At 43.7% G+C, this 21,204-nt stretch overlaps 1 protein-coding gene across 1 annotated transcript in view; it reads right to left on the bottom strand.

Moving 5' to 3' along the window:
- VPS35L (VPS35 endosomal protein sorting factor like) overlaps positions 1 to 21,204 on the bottom strand; it is a 495,721-nt gene that overhangs the window by 346,774 nt on the left and 127,743 nt on the right. The window contains exons 9-11 of the mRNA XM_086940786.1: positions 20,046 to 20,102; positions 2,805 to 2,901; positions 1,463 to 1,510 (exon numbers count right to left, since the gene is read on the bottom strand). Coding sequence (XP_086796912.1) covers positions 1,463 to 1,510; positions 2,805 to 2,901; positions 20,046 to 20,102 — 202 coding nt within the window. The remainder of the gene's footprint in view (positions 1 to 1,462; positions 1,511 to 2,804; positions 2,902 to 20,045; positions 20,103 to 21,204) is intronic.

Genomic DNA, 21,204 nt, shown 5'->3' with positions numbered 1-21,204 from the left:
ATTTCAAACTGGGGCCAAAATGGATGAAGTGACCTCTTTTCCAGTATCTAAAAATTGGCAAAACGAGGCACATGACTCAATCACGCCCTCAGAAGACAGCAAATTTATGAAGATAGGATGGGTGAAGAAGGCTCTCAAATGCTGGAGCTGGCTATGGACACATTTGCAATCAATCAGTTAACAGAAAGTGGAAGAGGGGCATCAGAAGAGTAGGTTAGATATAAAGTTCAGACTTGGCAGATAGACACTCCACATATCAAACTCCCGCTGGCAACAGCCAACTTAACAGGTACAATAAGTAAGTGAGCGGCAATTTGTAAAGAAAATGTAAAAAATAGTTTTTCAAAAAGATTGTGAATACATTTTTTTTACAAAAGAAACCTATTATTCCACCACCACTCAAGAAAAATGGGAATAAGGTGATGTCCATAGAGGCTGTCAGGACAAGGAGATGCCTTGTCCGAAGACGCATGGGAAGCTGTCTCTGTTTTTCGGTGTTTGGATGCTGGTGGTGTGTTTGTTTTCTAACATTTGGAAATCTGACTTCATTGTGACAATGGTTAAGAGTTGCATGAGCAATTCAACCTAGAATGTACTTCTCATTTTCAACAGTTTAGCTAATATAGACGCATTTCAAACAATATTCTGAGAGTATCAACTTAATCCATTCATTAAGAATACAAATCAGGGTGTAGGAGATTTAATTCAATTAAGTAGATTTTTGTTGTAAAGGCATTAAAAAAACATGAATATGAGTAATGAAAAAGGTGCCCAAAAAAACTGGGTTGGAAATTGAAGTGGAAAAAACAATAAAAATATGAAGATTACAAAAAGCAATTTTTACACGATTCAGACAAAAATGTACCACTCAATAAAAGTACAACTATAAGCTGTTTACGCAAGGGCTTAATATTTTAAGTAATATGGCTGAATGATATACGGAGAGATCAGTGAAGACCGCCCACTTATGCTTTAGATGCATCAACAAACGTATGGTATGGGGAGAGAGGGTTTTATCTGGGACAGTGCTGGTGAATTAAAATAAAAGTCGATGTGAGGGGTGGGAAGCCAGAATTCTTCACCTATCCCACAGTTCCTCTACTGTCCCATCATGTCATCCTGCCCTCGGCACGCCTAAAGGAAAGAACCTGTCACAATATAGCATTATAATCCACCACACAGATTCTGCTATTGGTACAACGAGGAACAGTTTGACAGATGGGGTAACAACAAATATTTGTGGGACCTGCCTCCACCAATAGTTAAGAAATAGCTGCCTAACCCTAAACGATAATTGATTACATTTTGCACGAAGAATAGGAAAGTGAAGGCAAAAAAAACATTTCGTACCATATATTATAGCCAAGCTATACCTGCTTCAGAACAGCTGTTAACATTAGGGAGAGGAAATACAAAGAACCACTTTAGTTATCAGTTCATCTACACAAATGACAACTCTTACCCTGTAGACAGAAATTTGTTGCATTTCAGTATTGCTGCTTCTACGTAACTGAAGGTGGGAAAACAGTTAAGGATAAATGCATTTCGACCAGTACAAGGGCCGGAAAGTCTAAGTAGTATACAAATATGAATTACATCTAGGAGCATTCTAATGTATGGTAGACGGAAATATTGCAAACAACCTTTCATTGCTGATTTAATAGTAAAAATTGAAATAAAACTAGCACGCTTCAGACCTTTGGCATTTTGGAGACGGCTCTGGACCACTCCAGAGCTCTCCTTGTATGCCAAAGCCTTGGCGGAAGTAAAGGGGCTGGGCTGCTCATACAAAATTCCCTGGCTGCCTGATATCAAGACACTGTTGTCAGATATGGGGATGGGGGAACTCTGGGCCCATCGGGACACAGCTGAGTTTCCATCAAAAAAAGTTTACTGCGCTGTGTATTGAGAGATGATTAAAGTAAGAGATACTCCTCCCATGTTAGTAGGTCTATGACAACAGTCTTCCTCGATATTAAGGATGAACCTCTCTTGGAAGATTACTGGGATATCATTACGAAGTTGCCCGATTGCAAACTGTATCACCCGTTCAGAGTAGGCACTTTACCCCTACGATGGCTATCTAGTAGATGGAACTCTGCTGGTAAAGATAAATGTTTATTTTGCCCAGATCTCACTGAAACCATCGACCATTTCTTATTTGCTTGCCCTATGTATCATCAACCAAGGTGTATTTGGTTAAAACATTTATGTTCGCTTTTGGGCATAAGATCAGCTTTGGTTGCAAGTAGAATATTGAAAAATGATACTTCAAATCTAGTTGTAATCGGAGTAGCAAAGTTTTTGAGCCGGGCTTGGGTTCTTCGCAAGAGAAATGGGGGGGGGGGGGGCACAGCTGTTAGGATTGATTGAAGCTGTGACCATCAATGTAGGGGCTGCTACTGGAATCTAGTGCAGGATTGGAGAGTTCAAACCATAGATTCTTTTATATTTGATATGTATTAAGTCTATTGCTTATTCATATATTTAATACTATTTTAGGGATGGTTTTATCATGTAAATATATATGTATTTATTTATTCTGGATTTTATATTTGGTTTTATAACTCTTGATATGATGAATTTTATCTTGTATGGATTCTGTATTAATTTGTTATAGAATGTCTTTTATGATGAAGAATCCCAATAAAGACTTAATGAAATAAAACTTTCTTATAGAGTTCAGTTATTAATTATGTGTTTAGGTTCATATATTTATTGATGTATATATACAGCTATTGTCTGACCCACACTATTAATTGTTTCAACCAACAAAATCTTAATATCAATGTGAAAAAGGATACAATCTAGGAACCAGCTCTCTGATGGAAGCAATCTTGAAGAACCAGTTCAAACAGGTCTCCTTGGCAGTGTCGTTCACGTGTTCTAGGGTGAAATTATCTGAAATGTAAAACAGTACATCAATATTTCGTTAAAACAGGTCGGGTGAAATCCAATTAATATTCATATAAAATTACTTTATCACACCACTGATTGTACTTTTGATAAAGAGTTCTAATCGAATACGCACTGAAACTGTAATACATCTGGATGGCATATCCATAAATATGGAGCAAGTATTGTGCAAAACAACATTAAGGTGGTTGAGTGTTTATGCAAATAACTTAGATACAGGATGTTTAGTCTCTAGAGTGATGCAATTGGGCATACTTGGTCTGTTATTTGTGATGTTGGCATGAGCTGGGGAAATGAAGGTGGGGGTGACGTTGCTGTACCCCCTTCTTGCCACCATCTATTTTGGGGCCCAAGAGAAACTAGCAGGCTTTTGGAAAAGAATTGGCAAATATGGACACCACTCCACCCCCTCCCAAAATTATCTAAACTACAAATTAAAGGCACAGAATGTCAAGGGGATGAGTACTATCATTAAAAGATATAATAAAACTGATTCATTGGTTAAACGGTGCAGGTAGTATTTCTACAAGAGACATCTTAACCAGTTGTAAGGTTGCAAATGAGATGAAGGCTGTAATTTTACTCTTATTTGGGTAGACATTGTGAGACTTTAAGCCCAATCTCAACATCTGTAGACAAGGAGGATTGTTTATCGCAGGTTATACAGATGGGAATTATTTCTGGCCAGTATCTACACTCAACTGCAGAACAAGTTGGCTTTCATGATTCATGGACAGGTCACGTCTGTCAATCCCAAAATCTATGGTGGTGGGGCCCGACCGTATGCGGAGGGATCATCAGGGTGGTTGGCAATGGTAGATTCAATGTGATATAAGTGCCTGAACTGTATGGAATACTTATTTTACTCCCCAGCCCACAATTTTCCTGTCAGACTGGATAGTTCTCTGCTTATCTAGCCTGCAGCTAAGGGTATTTGCTGCTGAATACTTGTTCAGAGTGATCTCTTATCACAACCCAGTACTGCTGACTTTGAGGGAGAGGGCTTTGACAGCCACTCCCACAGGGAGGTGCAACTAAGTGCACTTAAGAACACTGCATTCCAGGGTACAATCGCAGAATCATGTCTTTTTTCTAGAGAGAATGATCGGATGGCTTTGAACTCTTTGAACGTACGTTTATGGTTGTGATCTGGGAACACTGCATAAAAACTCTCAGGTGTTTGTCGGGTCTCTGTATGAGGCAGAGAAGAAATTAAGAGAAAGGGAGCAGGATAGTTATGACTCCTGTGTGGTGCTATACATGCTAGCAAAAGAAAGAGCGGCATGCACCCCGATTAGAATGGTGGAGAGGTTTGGAATATAAGGAATACTCAATTAGATCTTGTGTGGAAGGGAACACAATGGGCAGATTGCTGACTTGACTGTCTAGGCCAGATATAAAGGAAAGGTCCATTAGTAGCCTTCACTATGAGTGGAGATATGTTTGCCTCACAAGCAAAGAATAATCAGGTATTGGAGATTTGTACACTTTGAAACTTTAAGCAATAGCTATGAGCAATTTTCAAAGGGCCCATTGATCTGAGGTTCTCATTTTCTATTGTGGAAGGAAGAACCGGAGTCTTTCCCCAAAAGGTACTGTATGGTCGGTGGGATTTGTACAGAACGTCATTATTTTCAGGCAGAGGCATCCTTTTCCCTTGACGCCTTTGTGCAGCCATCATCCTGGAAGGATCCCAAAGAGTTTCCAAACCTACTTTTACAGATGCTGACTTTCAGACTGAAATGACCACTGTAGTTGATGCAATCGCTTTGTACTGCCTTTTACTGCAGGATGTGCTTTTACCCATCAAAACAGAAACTGTGGTTATTGATGAAGAGCACCAATGGCTTTCGGGTCTCCAAATCTTTATTTTTATCAGCATTTAATCAACCTGGGCTACACAAACTTCTTTCACCAAATTGAAAGGCTGGTAAGTTGTTGTTAGACGTCTGGACGGAGGCCTGAGGTTTACAGCCAAGCATGCGGTTTCAATGGTATGCTGGTATTATGACATTTATCTGATTGAAGGAAGTGTTCATTGCACCCAAAAAATACTGAATGACTGCACTGGTGATGATTTTTTCCTCCAGTACAATTTGTTGTACCAGTTTGCCATGGGAGTCAGAAACTAGTGAGATGGGATGGAAGACCTTTTGGAAAATCTGCCTATCATATCAGGCCAGTCGTGCCAGAGTTAGTAATGTGCCACAGAGTTGCAGCTGCCACCAGTTTACCTGCCGCATCTATAGTCTTACTCTCCTTGTCAGGAGGTAGAAGTCCACTTTGCCCTGCATGAAAGGGCTTTTTCTTTGTGTGGCTCAGAAATGAGTCCGGGACACAGGTGCAAGAATGAACACAAGATCGTGTGATGCAGGTTTCCATTTCTTTCTTAGCCATATTATATCCATCCTTGTTTGCAGCAGGTAGGAATGTAAAGTTTGGTGTCTGAGGAACTAAAATTTAAAACCCTTTTTAATGATAAAGTCGGATTTTAAGTCACAAATCTGAAAATGCCACTATTAGAAAGTTGGCATTTTCTTGCCCAAACCATTTGGTGTATGCAGACTGTTCCTGGATCACATGACTAGGTGTAAGTTGTGCTCTGTGTATTCCTCCTAGACAGTCACAGAGTAGAGGGTCAGGGTTTTAGCAAGATGGGCCATCCTAACTTGATGAGGAGGACCGGAGCGGTCACCCGTCACAAATGCACTTCAAAGACTCTGCCTCAGCCCACACGCAAAGGATTTTACACTAGACTATTGTACCTGCAGACAGACAGACTATTTATTTATTTATTTATGGAATTTTTAATGCGCAACTACTACCCTGAGGTGTCTAGGCGCAATGAGATACTCCAAGATACAGTGGTGAGGAACATGATATTATAAGAAAGAAGCTATAAGCTCTTTTTGCCAGATGGTCAATATTAATAATATTATTGATTGAAGAGCCAGGTCTTCAGAGCCTTGCGGAAGCTAATCAGGGTTGGCGCAGTTTTAATGTCTAAGGGGAGTGAGTTCCACAATATTGGAGTTGCTACCAAAAATCGTCTGTCACCCCATGTTGCTGTTCTTGTGTGCGGGGTACAGACAGTTGATAGCTTGCTGCTGATCGTAGGTTCTTTTTAGGAATGTACACCTGAAATGCCTCCTTTAGGAACTTTGGTCCGGTCTGATGGATGGCCTTATAGGCAATGCACAAAGCTTTGAATTTGATCCTGCTCTCCACTCTTAGCCAGTGGAGCTGGCGTATGGCTGCCGAAGTGGAGTGGCGTCTGGGTATGTTGAGCAGAATCCGTGCTGCCATATTTTGGACAGATTGAAGCTTGTTCAGGATGCATTTATGCGTGTTGAAAAAGAAAGCATTTCCATATTCAAGCTTGGAAAACACTAAGGTAGTAATCAGTGTTTTTCCTGCTGATGCTGGTAAATACGGCAGAAGTTTTTTTATCTTTTTCAGCATGAAGAACGCCGCAGAGACCACCTTGTTAACATGATATCCGAAGGATAACTTGCTATCAAAAATCACTCCTAAATTCCTGACCTTGGCGGCTGGAACCGGGGGAGGGCCCATCTGACTGGGCCACCATGTCGGGGACCACTCTGGAGAGATATTACCAAAGGTCATCACCTCCGTTTTCTCCGCATTAAGCTTCAAACAGTTACTGTGCATCCATGATTGTATGTCCAGTAACCCCTCCTGAAGCTTAGCTGCTACCACTGGGCCGTTCTTATGCACCGCCAGCACAAGCTGGGTGTCATCTGCGTAGGTGGTTAAACGCATCCCATAAGATTTGATGACCCTCGCCAAGTCCGCGACTAGGGCAGGGAGGCAAGCAATTCCAGACGCTTTTGGTGGGGGAAAACTCCTGAAGTTTCTTCCTTTTCAGAGTAGGCCCCAGGTAGACCCACTTTTCAGTACAGTCCAGGAACTCTGGTACTCCAGAAGAAGGACTGCCTTACGGCTGGAGGACTACCCTGCTGTTTGAGGCCTGCCCTGCTGTCTCAGAAGAAACATTGAACCTGCACCCTTTATCCCAGGCTTAAGTGACTACAAGAGTTAGCTGACTGACCTCCTGTTCTGAGCTACAGGGATACAACAAGCTACCGAGGTCTCCCTGCAACAGCCCGGCTGGCCTGCTGCACTGGGCCTGCCCGAGCCCTGCTGGCCTCTGATGAAGTGAGATCCTGATCCACAAGAAGCGCCTTACAGGTCCTGGAACCTTAGTGTGGCAACAGTTGAGCTCATCCTTGAAGAAAAGGAGAAATCCTGAGGTTTTGAGGTCTGTGCAACCACAAACGGGTCAGTTTGTGCTGAGATCTTGCAGACCATGCCGACTGCTACAGTGACTGCCAGCAATGACCGGCAACATGAGTTCTGCACTTCCCTCTTCTGCATCGACAGCCCGAGTGACCACCAACATGAATCTCCACCAATGACTGGCTGCAACCCAGACAGGAAATTCAAGCTACAGTAACGAACATCCGCAATGCTTTCTGCTTCTCGCTGCCCCCTCCACATGAAAAGGAACTCTTCACAATGGCTTTTAGAAGGTAGCTTTTTCAGTAGGTCTAACCTGGTCCCATTATTCGGCCCACGCTCCTAAAAGGTCGGACGGAACTTGTGACTTTTATCTGGTCTCGCACAACCAGATTGTCAAGAGTGGGGTTTGTGTTTTCAGGCACTCTTCTTACCTTAAATCTTTAAAATTACATATCTCCGGCTCTACTGATTGGATCTTTGTTGTTGTGGTGCCAAATACTTTATTAAAATGTACTTTACTTGTCTAAATTGGTGTGGGTTTGTCTTGTTTTGTGTGCAGCATAAATACTTTACACAGTGCCTCGAAGCTAAGCTTGCCTGCTTTTGTGCCAAGATATGAGATGATTAAGGACAGGTTAAGTTAGTGACTTTTGTGGTTCACACAGAAAAAAGACTGCAGATGTTGCTTGAGGAGGTCTCACACTCCCCTCAACCAACAAGGCAATTTCTCACAACGGATAACCCTTTCTCGAGGCAATTTCGGTAACACCGACCTCACTGTTTGGCATTATTGTCTTTAACATCTTATCACGGTTGCCCCAGTCAATGCACTGCCATACCACCCTCTCCACTTCCTTACCTACTTTCTGCCACCAATAACTAACTCTATTCCTTTATTGTTACCTCATACCCAAAAGTTAGGAAGGGTCCCAATAAATCAACAGTGCTTCAATACTTCTCAGTGAACCCACCTATTACACCTGACCAACACAGAACACCCAGGAAGTAAAAGCTATTCCTCTTTTCCATCCTCGTCTTGCAATACTGCTCATAAATCATTTAAACTTGTTTCTGTCATAATCAGTCAATCCTTCATGGTCAATCACATTTAAAGCGGAGGTCTGTTCCAAACCTGTCTTTTTGCTAAGTGAATTCCCTCCCATGCTGCTTAGTAGACAGAAACAATTTCTAAATTCTCACCAATTGAGGCATGCCTTTTGAAAGGCTCCTGACATTTTTTAATGAAAAGACATCCGTCCAAACAAATAGAACAACTGCTTTCCAATATCTCCCCAGTTGTCTCTAACATACTTTCTTTTGGCATTTAGCCATCTACACTCAATATGTGACTCAAATGCATACATTTCCTATGATATTTGCACCTATCCTCCGCCTCTATTTCTACCACTCTGCATAGCTGCACATTATGCTCGCTTGCATATCAAAACCGGTCAGCAAAGTCATCCTGGAAGCAAAAAGTGCAGCAAAACCACTAAAGAGAACAAATTAATCTCTGAAAAACTGCTACTGTGGGTAACAGACTAAACCCAAATGGTGAATTAGAAAAGGAAACAAGGGGAGGAGGAGCCAAGCAGGCGACCAAGATGGTCGGGTGAAGGCTCCGCTCCGCTGATCTTCGCTCCTAGCTACGATATCCTGCAATTTATCCGGTCTTAAATTGCCACCTCCGGACTGATGCAGTTGAGAGACGAATATACCTCCTCTCCTGATCCATCTACACGCCGGAATCCGAAGTTATCTCGTCCGGACGATTGGGGCCTGGTCGAGACTGAAACCGGAACCTCACGTCAACATGGAGACTGGACCCAAAGTGAAAAACATCGGGGTCGAGTGGGATGATGTCCCGGTACGGAACCCAAAAATGATAGTCAACGTGTGCTTATGAACTTGATGGACTTGATGCTTCAGAGGAGACATACACCTCGCATATTGTGAAGAATGGTGCACTCTACCTAATTTTACATCCTTATGCTTATGTGCGTGTTCGACGTTGACAAGTTCGCCCTGGGTGTGATTCAATTGGTGGTACCGCACTAATTTATTGTCATACACGGACGCCCTGACAATGAGGTGGCAGTGGATCTAGTGTGGGTTTTGGCTCCGATCCGGATCGAGTGAGGTGTCATGGCGGCTTGATCGGAGCAGGACAAGCCCGCCTCACGATCCGCCAGGGGGCCCAAGACCGTACAAGTCAACAAAATGGAACGCTATACTGTCCTCAAAGAATCCCCCGGTGAGACTAAAAAGAAGCCGTCGGTGGGCCAAGAGGACCCAACTGAACCCACACTAGTGGATTTAATGGCGGCCATTACTGGCGTACGAACATCACTTGGCCAGAAGATGGAGGCGCTGGATATTAAACTGGACACTGTCACCATTGAAATAGGGCTGATTCGGACGGACCTTGCCAAAACTAATGAAAAGGTTAAATCCCTTGAAATCAAAGCGAACGCACTAACAGATGACGTAAGCCAGTTGCAGCAGGAGGTGAAGAACCTCGAGAAATCAAGAACTTTTATGGATCGTAAGCTGGATGAGTATGAAGGAAGGGTTCGGCGTAACAATATTCGTATTCTTGGACTTCCAGAAAATTTAAAAGGGCAGACACCGGATTTGTTTATTGAGACTTTGATTCTTAATCATCTTGCCCCCAAGGGTCTCAGCAACATGTTCACTGTTGAGCGTGCACACAGAGTCCCGGGAGGAAGTCCGAAACCGGGTGCGCCCCCTCGTCCCGTGATTGCACGGATGCTGAACTTTCGGGATCGTGATACAATCTTACAAGCTGCACGTAATGGTACCCCATTGAAGTATGAAAATGCGCCCCTCTCCTTTTTTCCGGACTATACTCAGATGGTTCAGAGACAGAGTCAAAGTTTTCTTGCCGTGAAGAGAAGACTGAGGGACAAAGGATTGAAATATGCAATGCTGTTCCCGGCCCGGTTACGAATTGAATTCAATGGAAAAACCTGTTTTTTTGATAACCCGGAGATGGCATCAGACTGGTTGGACAGTGTGGTAGCCTCTGAGGCGGAGGGCCGGGACCAGGGAGAGGTGGAGGACCGGGAGTAATGTATGAGGATTGTATTTGATCGCAAAGACTCTGGGGTGTGGATCTATGGGGGGAGAAGGGGGAAAGTGCAATTCATCCTTTGCTGATTTGTTGTGTTGTATCATATTTTGTGTATATTTATTTGGATTCGGTACGGAGGGTTGGTATTCGTGGGAGTGTTGAAGCGGCAGGCGGGTCTGTGCTCTCCCTCAATTTTCTACCTCTTTTAGTTGTAGATTAGTATAGAGTGTTCGGGGCAACAGGCACACTGCTAGTTGGGGATGCGCGTAAGCGATATGCAGGGGTGCAGTGTGGGGGGTGGGAAGAGGGGGCCAAAACCTATCCTGGAATGTGGAATGACAATTTGCCAGTTTTCGGTTTCATTTTTGTATCATCGATTGTCATAATGTTGGCGATTCATTTTTGTTTTTGGTTTGAGTTATTGGTTAACGGCATCAATGTAATGTATCTGATAAGCATGCACTTGAAAAATGAGGAACATTTGTCTTTTTCTAATGACGATGGGGGTAGTGCACTCAAGGTTTTAAGATGGAACGTTAATGGGTTGGGGGACAAAATAAAACGCAGTGTGGTGCTTCAATATCTTAAACATCGAGCCTCGGATGTGGTCTTGCTGCAAGAAGCACACTTAGTTGGAAACTCCTGTATGGCGATGCACAGAATGGGCTACAAGATGGTGGCGCATGCAGGCTTCACTTCCGGCTCCAGAGGGATGGGTATCCTGGTCCGGCGGGCACTCCAATTGGTTATTGACACTGTGTGGGAGTACGACAAGGGTAGATACATTGGGGTTTCGGGTCGCTGGGAGGGGCGTGTGCTCACTCTGGTTTCGGTTTATATTCCCCCTGGGCTGCAGTCTACTTCCTTTTTTGATCTGGAGAAAATGCTGATGGAATTGCCGGAAGGGCTTCTGATCCTGGGTGGGGATTTTAACACTGTTGTTTAAGCTTTTAGACAGATACCCTTCAAGAGAGATAGGACGTGCCCAGAGGTGGATGCCGGACTTCCTTGACACTATGGGTTTTGTAGACGGTTGGAGACTGTGTCACCCAGAGGCGAGGCAGTATACATTTCATTCGGGGGCAAACGGCAGCCTTTCTAGGCTGGATTATTGCCTGGTCCCGGCGGTTCAGGCATCTCATATAGTTGAGGTAATTCACCTTGCTAGAGGGATCTCCGATCACTCTCCGCTATGGATCAGGTTTTCTTTTGCCCGAACTCTGCCGGTAGGATTGCGCTTATTAACCCCTGGTATATGCGTAACCCCAAAGTACGAAAAGATCTTATAAAAGCACTCGATGATTATTTTACAGATAATGAGGGCTTGGTGTCTTCATCACTATCTCTATGGGAAGCTTTTAAAGCAGTTATCAGGTTACAAACCTCGTCATTGATAGCAGGAGTTAAAAAGGAACATAAGGAGATTGTTGAAGCTGAAATGGAAATTAGTAAGCTTGAGGGGGAGTTGGAGCAGGGGGTGACGCAGGCTAATTTACATATCCTGAACCTCAAACAACGTGACTATAAATCATTGGTCACTGATATGGCTAAGTCGCTCGGTAGGGAACAACAGGGGAGGATCTATAATCTAGGGGACAAGGATGGAAAGCTCATTGCCTGGCTGGAGAAAAGGGAGGGAGCCGGACGCATTGTTCCGGAACTCGTTCCGGAGACAGGACAGCTGATTAATGACCCGCAGGAGATAGTGGACACCTTTGAGGACTATTTTCAAACGGTTTACACCTCGGTCTCGGATAGACCTGAGGAGGACTCCCACCTGTTGCTTCATGATATACAGCTCCCCTGTCTGTCCAAAGAAGACGGGGAGTTTATGAATAGTGAACTTACAGTGGAGATTGCTCAAGCCATCCGTACTTTGAACTCGGGCAAGGCATTGGGGCCCAACGGACTCCCGCTCGAGCTTTACAAACTTAGGCAGGCCGGACAAGTTAGCTCAATATCTAAAAACTATGTTTGAAGAAGCCCGTGAAGAGGGGGTTTTGCCGACCAGAGATTGGCATCAATAGTGGTGATACCTAAAGAGGGCAAACTGAAAAATAAATGTGCTTCATACCGACCTATCTCCTTACTGAACGCTGAACCTAAGATTTTGGCTAAGCTCCTAGCAAATAGACTAGTAAAAGTCATTGATGGTCTGGTTCATCCGGACCAATCAAGTTTTATCCCCCATAGGAACATGGCCCTGAACCTACATCGATTGCACGGCGTTCTAGCTAGAGCGCATACTTTGCGGGAATCGGCTGTGGTCGCCTCGCTTGACGCGACTATGGCCTTTGATACCTTTGAATGACCCTACCTCTGGGCGGTCCTGGCCAAATTTGAATTTGGCTCTGATTTTATTGAATGGGTACGATTGTTATATTCTGAGCCACTCGCCCAAGTCGTGGTTAATGGTAGGGTTTCAGCCTTGCTCCTTTTAAGTCGGGCACCCAGCAGGGTTGCCCCCTCTTCCCTCTACTTTTTTCGCTGTCCCTGGAGCCCCTAGCGGCTTGGATTCGATGGGAACCATTGATCTGGGGTATAAAATGGACCTTGACTGGGAAGACAGGATTTCCTTATATGCAGATGATATTTTGCTTTATTTGACTACCCCTCGGAAATCCCTTATGGTGGTGTGTGACGTTTTAGCCTCCTTTAGTAAAAGTTCTGGTCTTTCGTTTAATTGGGGAAAATCTTTGTTATATGTTCTCAGTGGGGATGCTCCAGTTCCACCTAATAACTGCCCTATTCAGATTGCTACGACTGGATTCCGATATCTGGGTATTTTTATTACACTCGATCCAGCAATCCGATATAAAGAAAATCTCCTGCCTCCACTCCAGAGACTTAGAAGCGACTCGGCACACTTGTGTAAGCTCCCGCTCTCCTTACTGGGACGAGCAGCACTTTTTAAAATGATGGCTTTGCCCAGTTTCCTCTATGCTCTCCAAAATACCCTAGATTTTGTGCCGGCCAGTTATTTTCGAGAAATAGAAGGATTGCAGCGTAGTCTCTTGTGGGAAGGAAGATCTCGTATTGCGTTGGCAAAACTGACACTTCCTTGGTATGACGGTGGAATCGCTCTACCGGAAATTAAAAGATACTATTGGTCTTCCCAGCTCGCCGCTATCAACCATGCTACATATGGGCCCGTTGGGGATCCAGGATATGCGATGGATAGATGGCTGCTCCCGGGGGGTAGCTACTGTAGGGCGCTGTATTCAGGATCTGCAAGGCAGAATTTGACGGGCCCCACCAAACACATAGTGAAAATCTGGTGTGATGCGACGAGTTCGTTGGGATGGAAGGGTAAACTAACACTGGCTGCCCCCCTTTTTGACTCAGAAAGGCTGGGCAACCTGTGGAACACTAAAGGCTTCGATAAATAGGAGATGATAGGTATTTCTGCCATTAGGGATGTATGGAGTAAGGGAAGTATTAAATCCTTTGAAGAACTACGGATGGAATTTGAGCTATCCAGTTCGGAATATTTTAGGTATACACAGGTCCGACATGCGCTACAGGCGACTATTGCTGTGGAAGAGGAATTGCCTGAAGCATCTCCCCTGGAAGATAGGATATTGGATGGCCATCTCCCTGACAGAACGATTTCCTCCATCTACAAAAAATGAATCAACAACAGAGCGGACCTGTTGGACGATTTGAGGGAGAAGTGGATAGGGGACGGAACAGAATTGGATGACGAGGACTGGCAGGCGGCTGTCCCTTCCCCGAAGGTGGTTGCCATTCTTTCCAGGCTTCGACTCGTTCAATTGAAGATTCTACATAGGGTATATATCACAGGCCCCCAGCTGGTTCAGATGGGGCTGACACTGGAGGGATTGTGTAGACGCAAATGTGGCCTCTTAGGTACACTCTTCCACATTATCTGGGAGTGTCGAGAGATTGCCCAGTATTGGAGGGAGGTTCACACCATTATGAATGTGGTCACGGGGATATCCCTACAGCCGGAGGCGTGCAGATGTCTCCTAAACATTTGGGAACCCACTGATTGTACGGCGGCGCAGACACAATGGGTTACATTGGGTAACATGATAGTCAAAAGAAATATTGCCCAACGGTGGGGCTCGGACACGCCACCTACCCTTGGTGAGTGGGAAAGATATGGACTGGTCCATGTTCCGTGAAAAAATTGTGTATGTTGCGAGAGGGCGTCCCCGGAAATGGGCCTTAATCTGGAACCAGTGGAATGCACACAGGGGCAGGATTTGTACACCACATAGAGATGTTGTAATTGATGTTCCTTCCTCCCCATGAAAATGTCTTTTGATTATGTGCTTTTGTTTATGTTTTGTTTTTGCCTCCCCCCCCCTCATTTCGTGATGTGCTGCTAAATGCTATGCAAATTTCTGTACGTATGTTGTTATTGATGCCATCTTTTAATTAAAAAAAAAAAAAAAGGAAACAAGGGACAATTATCAGGAGCATAAACGCTTCTCTGATCATTGGATGTGGGGACAGTCCAGTCCAGTATCACACATTGTTATTTCAATCTCAGAGGTCAAAACAGAAGTGGTGCTAGCCTTTTATACACTACTCATACTATCTTCTAAATTATTTTTCCGCAGACTCCCTCACACGAATAGGCATATTTCCTACTTTCTGTATCACTAGCACTGCCCCTTGTAAAATCCTTATCCGATGTACAACCCCATTCAAACACCATTATCACTGAAGCCTTTTTTTCTCACTCCACATCACATTACCGCACCCAAGGCTCACTATTTGGACCCAGCCTGAACTACAGACTTTTCTGATAACTTCACTCGAACACTTTACTGGCTTTTTTTGCAAGCTTAAAGCCTAGATAAGACTGGCTCGCCTTATAACACAAGTCAATTTCAAAATACCCACTCAATCGGTGATTTTATACTCTCAAACAGCAACATCATTTAAACTGACTTTGCAGTGTAAGAAGTAATCTTGAGAAAAACAAAAAGGGTTCATTTTTACATTTGGATATCCAATGGAGGTAGGGTATTGTGACAACATTTTTTTTAAACAAATCTTTCAATATGAAATTGAGGAAGCAAGAACAATGTCACAGACAATATATAGTCTGTGCATCAGCAGTAGACAGGTAGAATTTGAAAAGAATGCTGGTGCTAAATGTTATCAAATGGCCATTTAATCTAGTAGGTTGACATACATGGCGTGGCTCTTGCTGCTTTGTTTTAAATTTGCTGATGTTTCTTCAGTAAGCAAGTTGGCATACAGATGTAGAATTCCTGCTGTATGTTAGGAAGGAGCTTATAATGACGTTTTGTTGGTGGCATGATTTGTCAAGTAAAGCAACCTTAGGATCAAAAGCAGTTATTGATAGAACAGTAGGCCTAAGTTGAAAACCTTTTAGTCATTTTTATCATGGGACACATGATGCTGACCAATGGCAATTTAATTGGATGTAGTGAAAACTTCTATGACATACATTATTATATGGTGGGAAGGTGGCTGCGTGTGAGGTTTGTCAAACTGTCACCCCTGTACGAGTTTCAGAGTGGACAGAATGCAAGTTACATCCTGAAAATAGGTGTACAGAAGAGGATATCCGACAAAGTCAAGTAAATATTGACAGTGATGGTGACAGATCTACATCCAAATTTGAGGAGGCTGACAGGAAACAAATGGATCTTCATTTGTTGAGTGCCGAAGAGTTGGAGTCAAGCTATCCAGGCTAATGAAGGCTGATAGCCAGAAACCGGTCCTGGGATGCTTGATTCCGGTCTGGGAAAGACATGGCTTGGTAGTTCGGACTGGACTGTTCCCACGAGGCACAGGGTCAGAGCTGATTTGCATATAGCCAGTGTCTAACCCAGGGTGGTGTGGAGTGCAAAAAAATGATGGATTTAGACCCAGATCCTTGTACTGGGGTGAATGTATGACATTGTTCTACATTCTGTCCATCAACTGTGTTTTTTGCAATTTTCACCCCGAGTGTGCTGGGTATACTCAGACGTGAGTCCCAGGCTCTTCACACCACTGGAGTCAAGCTATCCAGGCTGATGAAGGCTGATAGCCAGAAACCGGTCCTTGGATGCTTGTTTCCTGTCTGGGAAAGACATGGCTTGGTAGTTCGGACTGGACTAATCCCATGAGCACAGGGTCAGAGCTGATTTGCATATAGCCAGTGTCTAACCCAGGGTGGTGTGGAGTGCAAAAAAATGATGGATTTAGGCCCAGATCCTTGTACTGGGGTGAATGTATGACGACGTGTTTTTTGCAATTTTCACCCCGAGTGTGCTGGGTATACTCAGACGTGGGTCCCAGGCTCTTCACACCACTGGAGTCAAGCTATCCAGGCTGATGAAGGCTGATAGCCAGAAACTGGTCCTTGGATGCAAGATTCCGGTCTGGGAAAGACATGGCTTGGTAGTTCGGCTGGACTGTTCCCATGAGGCACAGGGTCAGAGCTAATTTGCATATAGCCAGTGTCTAACCCAGGGTGGTGTGGAGTGCAAAGAAATAATGATGGATTTAGGCCCAGATCCTTGTACTGGGGTGAATGTATGACATTGTTCTACAGTCTGTCCATCAACTGTGTTTTTTGCGAAGAGTTGTTACAAGGCAGGACTATAGGCAACCTTTTTGGTCCTAATGCTTTAAGAGGATATCAGTCTGCCAACAAGTACAACATGATGGGGCTTGTCTGCTTTCCTAACCTATTAGAGACCAGTGAGTGAGCTGTGAAAGCATTTTTCTGTCCTTCCCTTATGGAGCCGGCCATAGGGCACTGGCAGAAGCCGGAAGACTAGATGTCCTAGGAGGAAAGAATGAAGAGGGCACTGTCACGCAAGGCAAGGCAATGAAGTCATAAGGAAATGAACTCATTAAAGCTCATTGAATGGGTTTAGACGATTCAACATTTTCCATTCACAAAGATTTCCGAAATGTGCTTACCCAAACTGCTCTCAAATCTACTGAGCAGTATTAATTCAATATTTACAGAGATTTCCCTTTGCAGTTTGCTAATGCAGTCTTTGATTTTATTATAGCCTGGTATCAAACATTTCTTTCACTTCTTAGGTCGCTTCACAGGAGGCTTTGTTTGATTTCCCAAATAACTGGCGTCAGGGAACAACAAACCATGGAAATGCACGATTCAGGGAAAAAAAAAAAAACAACTTCAGAGGAACAAACCTCTTTTTCTCTGAGCTCGAATTAAAATGCGCTGCAGCACTGACTGTTATTTTATTTGGACACAAACAGTGTTTTGTTAAGAACACATGCTTCTCGCATGCTCATCCACACAGCCAGAAATCTGAAGAACTGAGGAGGGCTGATACATCACAGATGACAGTACTGCAACACCCAAACACTACTTGTTTCAGTTACTCTAAACAAATGATCAGCATTGAAATCCTGGTGACCTGGCAGGTGCTTACTTATCTCAAGCTAGGCTACGGTGAAAGGATGGATAGAACGGGGCCCTGTATTTCAGTACATCGCTGCAGGTAGATAGCACTCAAAAGTGGACTTTCCCTTTTCAATGAAAATCATACACATTCACCACATTTTGAGGTCGAGCCTGGGCAGCGCATGCGCTGCTGCGAGGCATGCAGTAGGGGAGTATGGCTTTGAAGCCCCGCCCACTCTCCGCCCATATTTGTCATTGGCTTGTGTCATTGCCCTTTGTAAATGCTGATTTCTGATTCTTTTTAGGTTTGTTAGTCCCTCCTTAGTACTGCCTTGTCTTCTTTTGTAACCTCCCATGAGGACTGGCCATTTCACTTTGGTCGTAACACGGTATGTCTTCTCTAACCTGTAAGCAGTATTTCCTTTAATGAACCTCTACTACTGCTGGAGGGTCTCTCCCGCACAGTTGTGACCACCTCTGCTCATACAGGCTTTCTTTACTTGCCGCAAGCTGAAGGGTTTCTTGTGCGCATTTGTGACCACCTCTCCTCAGACGCGATTTTTTTTACTTGTGGCAGGCTGAAGGGTCTCTCAAGCGCATTTGTGAATACCTCTGCTCATACTGCTTTCTTTACTTGCCGCAGGCTGAAGGGTTCCCGGCCGATTCATTTACTACATCTCTGCAGCACATGCTTCATGGACGTCGGACGCTGTGTTTTAAGTGCAGCTAGTCAAATTGAATCAACTTTCACCGCCTGCAATGCAATAGGTCTCGCATTTGCGAGAGTTTAGCCTATTGGCATTGTAAATTACAATGCCTTTTATTTACATTTTAAAAACGAAAACATAAAAGGCATTGTCATTTACAATGCCAATAGCTCAAAGTTGCGTAAATGCAAGACCTAATGGATTGCAAATGCTTATTCCAACTAGCATTTCATTTGTTGCTTCCACCGATATATTGACTTTGCTCTTATCTGAAGCACCAGTTTGAACATCGAAACGTCTTCTTTCATCTCATAAGAATGAAAGACAACAATAACAGGCCCCTTTTGGGTTCACTGCATTAAAGATAATAGGTGCAAAAATGAAAGAAATGAGGGGCTGTATGTGCCCTTGACTTAAAGTGGGCAATGTTAATGTACACACACCTTCTACTAATTTATTTTTACTGCTAGGCAGTTTTGTAACTGACATCAGTTTGCATAACTAGTCAGTAAGCGAAAAAAACAAAGTAAGAACACCGCCAATTACACATTTGGGAGCATAAATGTGGAAGGCAAGTGACGTGGCAAAACCAACTCAAGAGTCTGGACGTTCACAATCTGCGCTTTGTAATATCCATTTTGAGGACGAAGATCCAGCCTTTAAGGTGCACCTACTGACTCTATGAGCATGTTAACTAACCTCTCCAAGGAACGAGGCATAGAGCATCTCAGAAGAAATGTGCAAAGTGTACACTTCTCAAAACCAATTTTGAATCACAGCACATATAAAATACTTGTTTAACCAAACGATTGTACCATTAACTGATTGGTGGAATTCTGATGGCTTCGAATTAGCCCGTCTTAGGTTGATAAAGGCGCCACCACTAAGTTGGGTAACAGTAAATTCGGTTATCTAGAGCAGCACAGAATAGTACATTGGGATATAAAGCAGAATATGAAAGGAAGATGTTAGGAACAAGTTATTAAAGACCAAGGGAAAGATAGAAGACCTTGTGCATTCGTTTAGAGTTTGAGGTTCATCTAGGACTCTGGGTCCAGTAAGAGACAGCTCTTCATACCTGGTAACCGACCTTCAGGGGTACTTCCACCACACATTTACACTTCATCAACCACGGCAGCAATATTTCCCTGCATACTTATGGATTTACTGCACTTTCCACATAATCCAACATCTGCTCACAATCTGCAGATGCGCTTCTGGCATAAATAAATTAAAGGTTTCTACGATAAAAGAGCATCACATGTATTGCCATGCAGTAGCAGTCCTTCAGGTGTTAAACCGGTAATAATGAAGTGAAACCTATGCTCTGACAGTTTTAACATCAGGTACAATCATTTAATAGAGAAATATCAGTCCCACAAAAGGTGCAACATTATGCCGCATAATTTTGTCAACCCTACTGCATAATTTATTGTCACTGATATAAGACATTTCCACGTACTGATTGCAGAACACTCCTGATCTGAAAATATATAATAGAAATCCAGACATGCAGGCGTGGCTATTACCTTAAGAAAATGAGCACTCCTTTTGGTAAGTGATGTAAATTCATATTTTTGATGGAACAAGAAGCACTTTCTCAGACTGAAGTTGAAGAAGAGATCTCTTCACACAGTGATACTAAAGTGCACAACTACACAAGGATGCTGGAGGACACAGTGTCGGTTACCTGCTAATGTGCTGCGCTCCGCACACATAGATGAAATGCGCTCATACACAAGCTTCCCTGAAAGAAAAAAAAATGTAAAAATCTGATTGTTATCACCTAAACAAATATCTGTACATACAAAATAAAGCACAAGCCAGGTTTATTCTTACAGATACATTCAGAAATGTTTACGTTTAGTGTAGATGAGCTAACACCATATAATCTGTAGAAACACTGCTACTGAACTCATTTAAACGCGTCTATAACTGCCACAACATCTAAAACTAAGTCCACTACATTAACACAGATGTTTTTTTTTAAAACATCTTTTTATTTTACAAAAAGAGACATTACACAACTCAAAAACTGACCAGAGCGCATTGAGTGACTGCAAATATACACATAGAGAACATATATTTCCATATTGGAGAAATAAGCAAAATATAAGCAATGGGCTTAGACGTCCTCCGATTCCACACTGGCAGGATCCACATCCGGAGGTGTACATATGTCCCCACGATAAGCGTTCCAAACTCCCCACTCCCCAACTCCCTTACCCCACTTGCGGGGTTGCCCCCTCGACACATACACGGACCTCTCCCGGAACATACACCAGTCGAGGTCCTCCATCCACTTCCCAACCCGAGGCGCCCGCACAGCACCCCAGATTTGTGCAATATTACGTTTGGCTATTGCACAAACAAGAGTGACCCAGAGTTTGCCATGACTCGAGAGGTCAGTGGGCTCCCAGACATTCAGGAAACAACGACGCACATCCAACTCAATCCGCACACCCCATACTTCACTCATCTTCAAATGTATCCTAGTCCAACAATCACGGACCTTCTCACACTCCCACAGAATGTGAAGGAACGTTCTAGGCATTCCACACCCTCTTCGAAAATCTGCAGTTACGGCCAACCCCATCCTCAACAATCCAGGACCCATGGTGTAGGAACGGTGCAGAATCCTGAGTTGGACCAAACGAAGTCTCATCGGGACCGCCACTACTCTAGGGGATGACACCGCCTCCCTCCAGTCTTCCTCATCCAGAACTAATCCATCCGCCACCCACTGTTCCCGAAGCTGCACCAGGGGATCCTCAGTATGGTTAATGAGTTTTCTGTAGGTCAGCGATATTGCTTTGGTAGGCAAATACCCATCCAACAGTCGGTCCTCC

This window comes from Lissotriton vulgaris, chromosome 10 (assembly GCF_964263255.1).
Source record: "Lissotriton vulgaris chromosome 10, aLisVul1.2, whole genome shotgun sequence".
Taxonomy (NCBI): Eukaryota; Metazoa; Chordata; class Amphibia; order Caudata; family Salamandridae; genus Lissotriton; species Lissotriton vulgaris.
The sequence above is the reverse complement of the archived record's forward strand: the minus strand, read 5'-3'. Positions and strand labels throughout refer to the sequence as shown.